Here is a 12,879-nt window from a genome sequence, read left to right as displayed (position 1 = left end):
CATAAGGGCTGTCAATAATGGCATTGCAGACAAGAAATTAAGAGGTATGATTATTTATGCATGTGCTGAGGTAAAACTTCTCTTTTTGATATTTTGTATCTGTGGACTTTTAACTTTATTTAGTTGTTCAAAGATGAATAAAATGTTTGATTCCTTTTGTGATATTCAGCCTTTTTTACTGTTCAGCTCCATATATTCCAAGTGAAGCATGCCTGAACAGATTTAAGAGAATTGAGAGACAATTCATGTGAGAATAACTGTTGGTACAATCTCTCTCGCTCCTTCTGTCATTCTTACTCTGAAATACACAGAACGATTCATGAATGCAGTTATCACTCAAGCTTCAACACTTTGAAGTTTATTGTTACTTTAATATCATACAAACAAAAATAATATGTATAATTACATTTTGGCAGACCATTTTAAATCACAGGGTTCACACTGTTTGTATAATAAATTAATCTATATGTAATACAATCTGATTATAAATTAATCTAGAAACACAATATATAACAACAGAAAGATGATTTCAAGATCACAATTGTTAGAACTGTAATATAGTATTTTCATCATCGCATTAATATTGTTACTTACAGGACACTAACTTAATTGCAGAAGACTAATACAGTGTAATACAGCACTGGTAAGATAACATCTGCTTCACACAAACATATATTTCAGATATTTTATATACACAAGTGGGTATGTAACCACCAATCTGAGTTGCAAATACAATATATGACTGCATGCCTAGTTGAATATCATTCTAAACAATGAGGCTAAATAATCTTGCACACTTAAGACCAAGAAATGTCTTATGCAATAAAATACATCAGAATTTAGATAGAGCTGGAAATGTACATTGTGATTTTTTTTTCATAATTATCCATAATGATTAGATTACCAATAGGTTTGCTCAATAATTTTATCAGTTTCTAACAATGTAAGAGAAAAAGATCACTTTGCCCAAAAAGGAATGAAGAAGAAAAGGTTGGAAGAGTTTGTGAAAGTTATCCTTCACTGAGGCAGAGCTTTGAGAATGGCATTCACCTCTTCTGCAACAGCAGTCAATGCAAATTCAAACTGTTCCTAAAGACAGAAAGAGGGAAAGATAAATAAAAACTTTGGAAACAAAGTCAAACATTTTGCACTAACTGCAGAGTGTGTGACTCAATGTGCTCTGTTTAAACTGACTCAAAATCTGTCTCTTCCCGTAGTGGCAGCCCATGACGATTGATCATTGTCTGAAGAGCGACCCTCAAATCTAACATTTGAAACTGAAGCTTCTCTCCGCAGGCCATGGAATAAACCAAGCTAAAGTGGGCGGAAAGTTTTATGCAAAGCTTCCAAAAGGGATAAGAATCCCTCTTGATTTCACTTTATATGCACTTTTCAGTATTCTAACCAACATATATTTGTCTTTAAAAAATATTCAATATCAAGTGAAGGTGTAGCAGTATTTTTTTTGTTGTGATGCTAGTGAAAATACAGTAAAATCACATATACTATCTGATGATGATTATAATCATTCCTGTTACTAATGAATATACTATTTTAATAATTGTTTAATCTTGAAGGCCCAAGTGGCTAATGCTTATTGTAATCAGAGGGTAAGATGAAGAAATACAGTGCATGACCTAATAAATGTAAATAACCTTAAATGCATGAAAGAGATATGAATTTTCACAAATAATATGCATTGTCATGTACAAGGTGCTTTGGAAAGAGAAAAGAAACTTTAAAACTGCGTAGTGTAAATGTAACCCTTTTGCCACTAGATGGTGTCACGTTAATGCCTCAGTGTTACCCAGAAACAATGACAGCACGGCTGTGGATATTTATCTGATCAGTCAAGCTGTTTATGGGGTTTTCTTCCAAGGTAAACAAAAGCCTGAGAGCTCATGTAACTGCTTGCGCACAGAACATTCCTATTCTGGGCCAGGAGTGGAGAGGGTAGAATGGATTTTAAGAGGAAGACCAATTTCACACATGAGTACCAGCTTTGACACTGTTCTAAAAGTGGAGGGCAAGGGGCATCTTGTCGACATATGTCATCTTTTAGAGCAACACAGAGCTAAAGTATTGACTGCAAATGCAAGTACAGTAAAAACACAATTGTATTATGGCTACATTATGTTACGAGAGTAGGTACAATTTCAGCCCAGGCATTTAGGCAAGAAAATACAAGTAACAGATTTTTACAAGCAATAGAACCATTACTAGTTCTTAAAGGGAAAAGATCAACCTGATGTGTTTCACTTAAGTATATAGTTAAATAAATAAGTGATTTATTATTTTTTTCTTTCTGTTGAAAACAGTTTTATGGTGTTTCTTTAAAAATGATACAAAAGGGGACAGCATGTCCCATGAGGTACAAGAGCAATCATTACTTTAAATTGCATAAATATTTCGCACAAAAATACCCGAAAATAAGATCCAAACATTACCAGTCTATTTCTTGTTATTGAGTCAACTGAGAACGACAAGGGGTAGTTTCAGACTAAGAAAAAATTAATAATAAAAAAATGCTGTAATTTGTTTTTCCAGCATGACTTTTGCTGACTACTTTTAAAACATATTTTGAATCCTAATGGTAGGTACATTTTGTTATCTTGCAGTTCCTTTAGAAACACATCAAAATTCACTGTATGCTGAGAAAACAGTTCATTCAGATATTATGAATTTGTCACAGGCCATAATAAATGCAAACTACTTTTTGCACATTTTGAGATTAAGAATTTGCCCTAAGTTTGCTGTATCTGACAATTTTAAAAACTAGGTATATTTCTTTTATAAAAAAAAATTGAATGAATAAATAAATAATAAATGTTTATTCATTAAACGTATAAAATAAGATATTAAAAATATACAATTAGCTATCACTTATATAATACTTATTTATACAGTTACTTCCAGTATGGTCTCAACAGAGTAGCAAATATACACTTAAACCTGTAAGCAAACTTTGCAATACATTCTATGGAGGTTTTAGAGTTTGCATTTAAACACTAGCTAACCAGCTAAGATAGTTGGGTCTTTATATTTGATCAATACCATGCTACTCTAATTCTGTATAGCCCCGAGGAGGGGACTGTCATTTACTCCTCTTGTTATCTCTACTGTGGAGTTCTAAATACATATTATTGTAGTATAGTTTATAAAAGTGTTATAGAGATAATGTCACTCAATATTATAAGGCTCTCAATGCAGTTGTTCAAAAACTTGTTGCTTGAGGCATCAACAGGACACAATTGTCAAGAAAGAAGTGATCAATTTGAAGTTAATTTTCTGTACCTGGATTTTTGTGCTATATTGATAGTGTGGTTTTTACAAATCAATGTTACTTGTAGCAGTTTGGTTAGGGTTGGATTTTATAGGATGTTTCTGTATGTGTGCAGGTGTAAATGCTTCTATACTTAGTTGCTTACGTAATAGGCAACAGACTGAACTTTAAGTTTTCACAATAAACAAACATCTTATTCATTTATTTAGAATTTATTCTAAGCATGGTTACATTTATTCTTTTTTTTTTTTAACACCTCAATTTTGGCACATTTCCACACGGTTCTTTAAGGAGAGTTTTTATGGTGTCTTACCTTAGTTTGTACCATTCCTGATCTCTGGTCCCTTAGATGCTCTAGGGTAGCAGCAATATCAATCTCCTTAGCACCTGCAACACAGCCACAAAACACTAGTTCAAAGTACCCAGCATAATCCCAAATACATCTCCCACTCTCTCTAGCTCTCTCTCTATTTCTATGGAGTTATATTCACCTACAATGTTGGACAAAGTTTATACAGTAGACTGTCTCTCTACCTTGTTTTGAGCTGAAATCAAGGTCAGTAGGGGAAAATTATGTTCTGAGAAAAAAATAGCATTTTCTAAATTGCCTGCTTTAGGTATTGGTAAAGTAGGTATACACTATTTGGTTCATATTTAGCAGATTTAGCCAAAGGCTGCACTTAAAACGGGTAGTTTTAATACATCCTACACTAACACACTCACTCATGTTGAGAGATTCTGAGACGATGGCCAACACTACTAAAACTATACTTTACACTTTTCTCAGTACTGCTGTTCTTGTCTATACAAACTTACAAAGGCAACTTTGGCTGAACCAAAACTGTAAGGTGAATATGACATTTTTCACTTGGCAGAAGAGTGAAAAGGCCGATTAGGAGAAATCTCCCTTTCACCTTTAGATGAATGACTTCTGCAGGACCATTGTTGATCCTCATAAATGAGAGGAGAGCAGGAGAGGTCTAACAAGCCTTATTTCTCTTTCGCTTATTCTTCAAAAAGAAAAGAAAGACTACCCCCTCCCCTCTTCACAGATTAATAGAGAGAGAGGGAGAGAGAGAGAGTGAGAGAGAGTTTGAGGGCAAAGAAAAGAGAAAAGCGGGAATCCTTATAGATGCATTCTGAAAGCGAGTGAGTGCAGCTGGGGTTCCAGCCTCAAAAGTGCTCCAACACTTTCATGTCTTAAGAAGTGCAAGATTCCTAAGTTTAGCGGGAAAGAGAAAGAGAGAGAGAGAGACAGAGAGAGAGAGAGAGAGAGAGAGAGAGAGTGAGCGAAGTAGGGGTTTCTAACAAGAAAAGGCTTTGGAATTAAAACAGCATTCTTCACTAATTTACAATTCATTCCTATAGATGAAGAAAGGAAAAAGAAATACGACGGGAGTGTTTGAGAAAAAATTAAGAACAGGAGAGAGAGGAGAGTGAAAAAGGGAATGATTTCTGTTATTTAAGACTTTCTGGGACTTGGATCACACAAGTGAACACTGGAAATTGGGCAACCTGGGAGCCCCTTTTTCACAGAGAGCAGACAAAAGGGAGATGGAAGGGGGCCGGTGAGGGCCGAGGCTCTGGGCCCCCTGACAGCATGGGAAAGAAGCCCAAATGTGGTGACCCTCTCCCTTACATCTGGCCTTTGATCCCCCATTATGGAAAAAGCTATGGACCATGATCAGGTCAGGAGTTGGGATGGACCAAATCGAGAGTAAGCAGGATAAAAAAGAAGGATGGGGGAGGGGTATTGGCAAATGCATGGCTGACCTCCCCAGATGGGGTCAGGAAGAATGCTTTGGCCAGGTTATAGAGGTGTCTTCTATCTCCACAGATGGATTCACATGACTTGTTGACTTAAAATTTTAGCATGAGAAAAAGTAATCAGCAAAAGCAAAAAGCAATGCTGAGACTCTCACAACTGCTTACAGAAACAAACAAAAAATGCAGAGTGCATTTAATAAATCTGAACTAAAAAAGTATGACGCAAACTGCAAAAAATCAAATGAGGTGAACACCTATTTCAGTTATGTCTACAATTTTCTCTGTCCTTTCCTTTTTCTTTCACTTTTGCTAATAATATTTGTTTGAGGTCCTTGAACATTTATTTAAGTCCTTAATTTTCCATTAATGTATGGCAAAACATTCATGTGAAAACATTTTGTGTTACAACAGCAGCTCCTTATTTGTGCTCTTACCTTTTGACATTTTATTTAGAACCATGTCAATCAGAATGTAAGTTCCACTCCTACCGGCGCCATCACTGCAAATGAAGAAAGAAACTTGTTATCACTTCTGAAAAGAGAGAGCAGACCTGTCTGAATGAGCATTACAGTGTGTCTGTTGAGATGAAAACAAAGTGCTCATTTCTCTGTTGTGTTTCAGCCACACTGTTTGTTGTTGCATCATTCTTCAGCAGTCACAATCATTCTGTCAAGAGATGACTGTAGTCTTGTTTTCCTTTTCTTTGCAGCACTAAATTGCATTTACAAATCTATCTATCTATCTATCTATCTATCTATCTATCTATCTATCTGTCTATATATATATATATATATATATATATATATATATATATATATATATATATATATATATATACATACACACACACATAAATAAGTTCAATATAAAGGGACAGTTCGCCCAAAAATGAAAATTAGGCCATCATTTACACCTCATTTTGTTACAAACCCATATGACATTTTTTCTTCCATGGAGCACAAAAAAAGATGTTAGGCAGAATGTTACCCTCAGTCACCATTCACTTTCTTTTCATCTTTCCATACAATGCAAGTGAATGGTGACCGAATGTGTTCTACAGAAGAAAGAAAGTCATAAAGATTTTAAACAACATGCGGGTGAGCAAATAATGACATAATTTTTGGGTGAACTATGCCTTTAAGAGCAAAGACAAAGTGTCTAAACAAGGTGGAAATTTAAAGTATCAATGCTTTTTAAACATGTATTAAATTCTACACAATCTACAGCTAACCAAACTCAGACACAATTGGATGGTAACTGCATTTTGATTTGAAATCAAGGTTACTTTTCAAGACATGCAGCTGAATATTAGTAGTGTATTACTGAATGAATATGAATGTACGCCACTTTCCGAGGTAGCTCAGTATGTCACTAAATCATCTGGTTTAAGCATACTGGCAAATACATGGAGGTGGGGGTTTGGGAAATGAGAGAGAACTATTTAGGGAAACTCTTCCCTCTCCCCTGATATACATTTGAATTATTCAAATATGCATGACAGCTGTGAAGCCTGTCTCGCCCACAATGAAAAACTTCTGGAAGATGTGATGACCATTAACCCCTGGTGTTAAAGATCATTTGGGTACTGTTTTAGTAAACACAGACTCTCGAATCCTACCAGTTCACACTGAGAGTAAAGGTCATCTATTTGTACCATCAGTCATATAGACACCATTCATTGAACCCTCCACTTATCTTACCAGTGGATACATTCTACCAGAGCCTGAGAGATAATTCAGATTGAAATCACTAGATTAAATGTTGCTTTAAGTTTTGCAATTTGTACAAAGGCACATCACCCCTCCAACAATTAACAAAGTTATAACCAAAATACAGCCATAGCATTTTAGACTGAAGTAACTAGCTTGTATAGTAAATGCTTGTATGTATGTATATATGTTTTTTTAATTTATTTTTTATTTAATATTATTATGGTACTTGCCTGCAGTGAACAATTATTGGACAAGACCTGCCTCGGTAGCACTTGTTAACCTTTCTGTAGTGACAGAAAAAACAGCCAGTTAATATTGGAAGTGTAAATAAGCATATCTTGGACAAATTCATGTGCATTTAAAAACAAATAAATATACATGTGCATGTATATGGCATTGCTCAATATCAACACATTACTGTCAACCAGGAGAGAAACAATAGGCATATGTCTTATACTTGTCTATCAAAATCATTTATAGACAAAAAGGTCCATGCCAAACAGTTAAAACTAATGAAGAGGCCATTAAATCCTCCACATTTTGACAAGCCATTAAGGAAATGATGGATACAGTGGTTAGATGTCACGATCCAAAACACATTAACATTGCACAATTATCATGCCTGTAAAACCAGAAGGCCTTGCAAGATTTTCATGCACACACACACAGGTCTTGTTGCCATGGAAACCTACTGTGTTAACTCATATATTTTCTCTCATCAAACCCTGCTTTGTGCATACCTCAAGGTTGATTTCTCAAGAGATACTAAAAAAGGCTTTTCAGATCATATCTAAATGCTCACAGGATTCCCCATTCCTACTAAACCTAAGATGCACACATTCATATCAAAGTTTTCTGGTAGCATCAAAGCAATAGGATACAATATGAACATTATGAAAATAAAACTTTCCTACAAAGGAGATATGATAGCAAAAGTGAGTTAAATAAAATGGCTGCTTCTTAGCACTAGTTGTGTATTAGAAAGGACAGATCTGAAAGAGTGAAAGGGGGCTGTCATGCATTTGTGGCAGTACTGGGTGAGACATAGGGGCAATGAGAGAGGGAAAGATCTGGCAAGTGAGAGGTAAGGGTGGGGAGGCAAGGAGAAATCAAGGGCCTGGAAGAGGAGATACAGTTTCCAATGATCACTTTTGTGACTATGCAACTGGGCTCATATAACTAGCTGCAACATCACAAAAATGACACTGGCAACCGCTAATTAGCTGGCCAACCGAAAACAAAAGAGGTAAGTCAGGAATGTTTGACAGATTCAAGTGTGAGTCATTACAGTTTAAGAGACAAGACTGTGTCAAAGGCCTTTGGGGAAATAGTCAAATTGGCAACAGAAACCACAGCAAGTGAAACATTCCTTAAAATGTGCAAAGGGAAACTGTAACATCATGAAGACTGACAGGTGTGCTGAAGCATGCTTTGACTAGGACAAGAGTCAGTTGGTTTGTAATATTCCAACCACATTGTAAAAACGTGTGTAACCTGACATTGAGGACATCACTACATTGAGCTATTTCTAACTGATCTAATCTTTAACATTAGTTTTGTTGGTGTAACCTAATGTATTCAGGTTGATTCAGTTATGTTTACCAATATTTTGAAGCACATGTTTAGGTTAACATTTATTTTTCAAGACATTTCTCAGAGTAGGAATGATGATTTAGAATCTTCCCATGATTCCAAGATTAGACAAAAAAAAAAAAAAAAAAAAAAAATGAAAATATAAAAACCAAAATCAGCACACCAACTCTGATGTTTAGATGTGTCCTACATTCTGTGAAGTAGTGTGACAAATAAACAAAAAATATCACAGCACAGTATAACAACTCATCAAGAACAACAAATTTAGAAGACCAAAAACAGATTGAGCTATTGCAGGTATGCATCATGGTGTTTAATTTCTTTATGGTTTTACTCCCGAGGCCTATTGCATTTCTTCAGAATGCTCACATCAGGTGAAAAATTAGGAGTTTTCACACTGCCACTGGCTTTTCTTTCACTACTGTTTATTGTTAAACATTTCACATTTATTTAGAGTGTCTAAATTAATAATTAGGGATAATTGTGGACAGCCATTTACAGACATCCACATATACAGTATATGGATCTGGTATCTGGTAACAAAATCTGTGAGCTAAAGGACTAGCTAATTAATCTAATTTGAATTAACTAATTAATTGCACAGTTTTCTGTGATTAATGACGATTAATCGCAATTAAATTATGGTACATGGTAGCCTACATTACAACAAACAAACAAAAATCATATATATATATGGACATTTTTTAATAATAGGATAAAATGGGCAGATTCAATTAATATCAAACTTTATTGGCAAGTGAAAATTAAGTATACATTACTAATGCATTATTAGACACTATACATACAGATATAAAACATACTGTATGCTGAAATTTCATTTGCTGAAGTTTAAAATCTCAAAACAAATTTTTGGCTGCTGTTCAGTCTCTACAAGTATACCTGGCTGCAGCTTGCTGAACGGCCAGGTCCTTCTCAGTCTCTAACACGCACATGCTCTGTGTCACTCGGGCGGTTTTAGATGAAAGATGAAAATGAGTGAGCATTTTTGGGTGATGCGAAAGATACAGCAGCTTGCCTGTATCTCATGCATGCCTGGTTCCCCGCTTGTGGGTGAAGTCTTTCTCTGTACAGTAAATCCGCTCCCTTGTTTATTATGCCTGGGACATGTATCGCGCGTAATGAATAAGCGTGCGCTGCTCCACACAATCAGTTTCTGTGCTAGGATGTGCAGTTGAGTCGAGCGTGTACCTCCTGAAAATTTATATATGCCAATTTTAGCTACAGAAATTGGGAAAAAACATTAGTGAAATTTCACCCATTGTACAAAAGTGGCTGGGTTTGTTCCTGGCAGGCAGCAGGTGCCCTAACCCCGCCCCCACCCTAATCAGAGCCTGTAAGGCTGAGAAGCCTGCCAGGAACTACTCGGGACACCTTTCTCCCATCGCATGCAGTTTCAGGAAATAAAAGATACTGCATAAATTATTATTTTATTTATTTTTTTTAAGGTTAAACAAAAAATATTTATCACAGAAATTAATGCGTTAAATTTCCCAGCCCTACCACATACAGAATGACATTCAGGCTTTTACAGTTTAGTGAAATACAGCAGAAGCACACATACCTACGGAAGTCCAGCAAGGTTCTAGCAGACTCTGGAACATTCTGATCCATCCAGGACAAGAAGTGGAACTGAGTAACTGTGCGGGTCTCACTGGTCTGGACGTTCTTCAGGTAGAAACTGCGCACCAGGAAATCGTCACACCAGATATGCTCAGAGACCAGATTTACCTACAGAAACATAATATAGCAGCCATATCACCCTGCAGCTCTTGCCTGGTTGCCCACTAAAGCTAAGCAGGGTTGAGCCTGGTCAGTACCTGGATGGGAGACCTCCTGGGGAAAACTAATGTTGCTGCTGGAAGTGGTATTAGGGAGGCCAGCAAGGGGTGCTCACCCTGCTGTCTGTGTGGGTCATCATGCCCCAGTGTAGTTATGGGGACACTATACGGTGACAAAAAAAAAAAAAAGCACTGTCTTTTGGATGAGATTTTAAACTGAGGTCCTGACTCTCTGTGGTCATTAAAAATCCCAGGGCACTTCTTGTAAAGAGTAGGGGTATAACCCTGGTGTCCTGGCTAAATTCCCACCATTAGCCCTTATCTATCATGACCCCCTAATAATCTCCATCCCTGAATTGGCTACATCATTCTACTCTCCTCTACACCAATAGCTAGTGTGTGGTGGATGTTCTGGTGCACTATGGCTGCCGTTGCATCATCCAGGTGGATGCTGCACACTGGTGGTGGTTGAGGAGATTCCCCCAATACTATGTAAAGCACTATATAAATGTAAGGAATTATTATTATAAGAAGAGTGTATATAATATAGGGTCTATAACTATAGGGTCATCTGTAATATAACACATGAGAGTTAAGGTTCAAAATCTAAATTATTATAGACCTTTTAGGAAATTTACTATCATTTTTTGTTTAATTAACATTTTTAAGCTTAGCATGCATGGCCCTAACAAACCAACATGTGATTTTAGAGTTGGTATAATGACTAATTGGGCAATTACTGCCCCAAATTAGTTAAGGAATAATAAAATATCTGAAGTAATAAATAAACTAATCATGTAAATATCAGAGAGGGCATATAAAACTTGAAAAAATTACCTCATATATATGGTAACGATCAGAGCCTTCATCTGGCCAATACTGATGACACTGTTTGATGCCGTTTTCAGCAAGAGGTGTTAGCATGACAATCACCACACAACCACTCTCCCAAACCATCTACACAACAGAAAAGAACATGCAGAGCAATGTTACAATGGAGACACAAGAGGGCCTATAAGGTACAGTCAGGCAAAAATACAATTTTCAATATAACATTACCTCCTCTACAGTAAGTACAGCTATGTTAAGCATCCAGCAAAGCTCTCTTTTAAAACATAATTGGTCTTAATAACTCAATCAATCATCGTTGTAATTGAGGTTTAGTTTAGTCTTCCCACCCCACCTCTCTTGCCCTCTATCCCTTTATCTCCCCTTCCCCTTCCATACTGAACTTCCTCAGCCTTGCCCCATTTACCCTAATCACACTTTTACTGTGTCCTTCAATCATGGAAAGGCCCACTGCGGCCATTAGGAAAATAAGGGACAACACTGACTTTTATGGGAGCAATAAAATACAATGATCCTGCTCATAAAATGATCAAACTTATGTGCCACATGTCCCCAAAGAGTCATTACCAGAGAAATGTAGAAACATTATACTGTGGTAAAAGTGGTTCAAAATGCAATATAAAGTTATCATTATGAATATGTTATCATTTTTAATCTTGCAAAACTGGAGATGGAACACTGGAGATGAAACTCATGGTTATACGTTTTTATTTTGTATAATGTTTCATAACAATTTATGACTAAAATCAATATATATATATATATATATATATATATATATATATATATATATTTTTTTTTAATCATTTTGTTCATTGGTCAAAATATAAGATAAAAGTTACCCACTATTATAAAAACTATTTCTTGTGTAGTTTGACCTGTTTTGACTGATGAGATAGGATATAAAGAATATAGAGGTACTGAATTAAAGGCCAATGGAGAAGCTTGTACTAATGTTCCAGAGCAGATGATCAAATATTGTTGTAAGCTTTGCAGTGCAATATGCAGAAAAGGTCAAACAAACCAACAAACAAACATGAAAAAAATAAATAAATAAAAAATACAAAATAAAATAAACCTCCTCCACAGTGAACAGTACTATGATTGGTGTGGTCCTGAAGTCGCTGTGATTGGTCAGATATTTTTCAAAAATTGCACAAAGTGACAACTGCATGGTATGCAAATAAAACTTCACATATCTTGAAGAAGTTCTTTTTCCTCAAATGCAATCTTTTCACAATAATGTGCATCAGTAAAACATGAATGGTTACAGAGAGGTAAATATAAAATTATTTAAAATGCCTCTATCTGCACTATTAGTAAACCAGGGGCCAATGTAAACAATAATCAAAACATTTGTGTACAAGTTCTGCTCTGTTTAACTACATTTATATCCTTATCTTTAAACCTGGTTTCTGTTTATGACCAGCTTTAGAGACCAACTTTAGAGCTTTGTATAATCTAGGTTCTTAGTACTCATCTGTAATGTTTCTGTTTTTTATTTATTTATTTATTTATTATTTTTTATGATATACAGTATAAGGGAAAGTACCAAAATCCCAAGCCATGCCTAAATGAGGGAGAAAGATTTTTGTTTACTTCAGGAAAAAGGTTTGCTCCTTTACGTTATATAATTTACTACTTTTATTATATAATGTTATTTCCAAAGGAATCAACTTTTCATTAATGAGAAGGAACAATGAGACAATGACATCACAGTTAATTGACAGGGATTAATGCACTCAGTTTCATTTAAATGGAATTGTTAAGGTTTTTTTTGGGGGGGGTTTTTTCATCACTGGGCTGTCTGTCTATAAATCATCTGTATGAAATTATCTCAATTTACATCATTAACTTTTATGCCGGTAATTGGTGA

The 12,879-nt window shown here is 35.6% G+C and overlaps 1 protein-coding gene across 1 annotated transcript in view; it reads right to left on the bottom strand.

Annotated features, from left to right (window-relative positions):
• Positions 1 to 336: 336 nt before the first annotated feature.
• Positions 337 to 12,879, bottom strand: part of LOC127442826 (receptor-type tyrosine-protein phosphatase N2-like) — a 280,031-nt gene continuing 267,488 nt past the window's right edge. The window contains exons 18-23 of the mRNA XM_051701041.1: positions 10,992 to 11,111; positions 9,938 to 10,104; positions 6,993 to 7,046; positions 5,485 to 5,549; positions 3,597 to 3,670; positions 337 to 1,089 (exon numbers count right to left, since the gene is read on the bottom strand). Coding sequence (XP_051557001.1) covers positions 1,018 to 1,089; positions 3,597 to 3,670; positions 5,485 to 5,549; positions 6,993 to 7,046; positions 9,938 to 10,104; positions 10,992 to 11,111 — 552 coding nt within the window. The 3' untranslated portion in view covers positions 337 to 1,017. The remainder of the gene's footprint in view (positions 1,090 to 3,596; positions 3,671 to 5,484; positions 5,550 to 6,992; positions 7,047 to 9,937; positions 10,105 to 10,991; positions 11,112 to 12,879) is intronic.

The sequence above is a fragment of the Myxocyprinus asiaticus genome, chromosome 1 (assembly GCF_019703515.2).
Source record: "Myxocyprinus asiaticus isolate MX2 ecotype Aquarium Trade chromosome 1, UBuf_Myxa_2, whole genome shotgun sequence".
NCBI classification, from domain to species: domain Eukaryota; kingdom Metazoa; phylum Chordata; class Actinopteri; order Cypriniformes; family Catostomidae; genus Myxocyprinus; species Myxocyprinus asiaticus.
The sequence above is the reverse complement of the archived record's forward strand: the minus strand, read 5'-3'. Positions and strand labels throughout refer to the sequence as shown.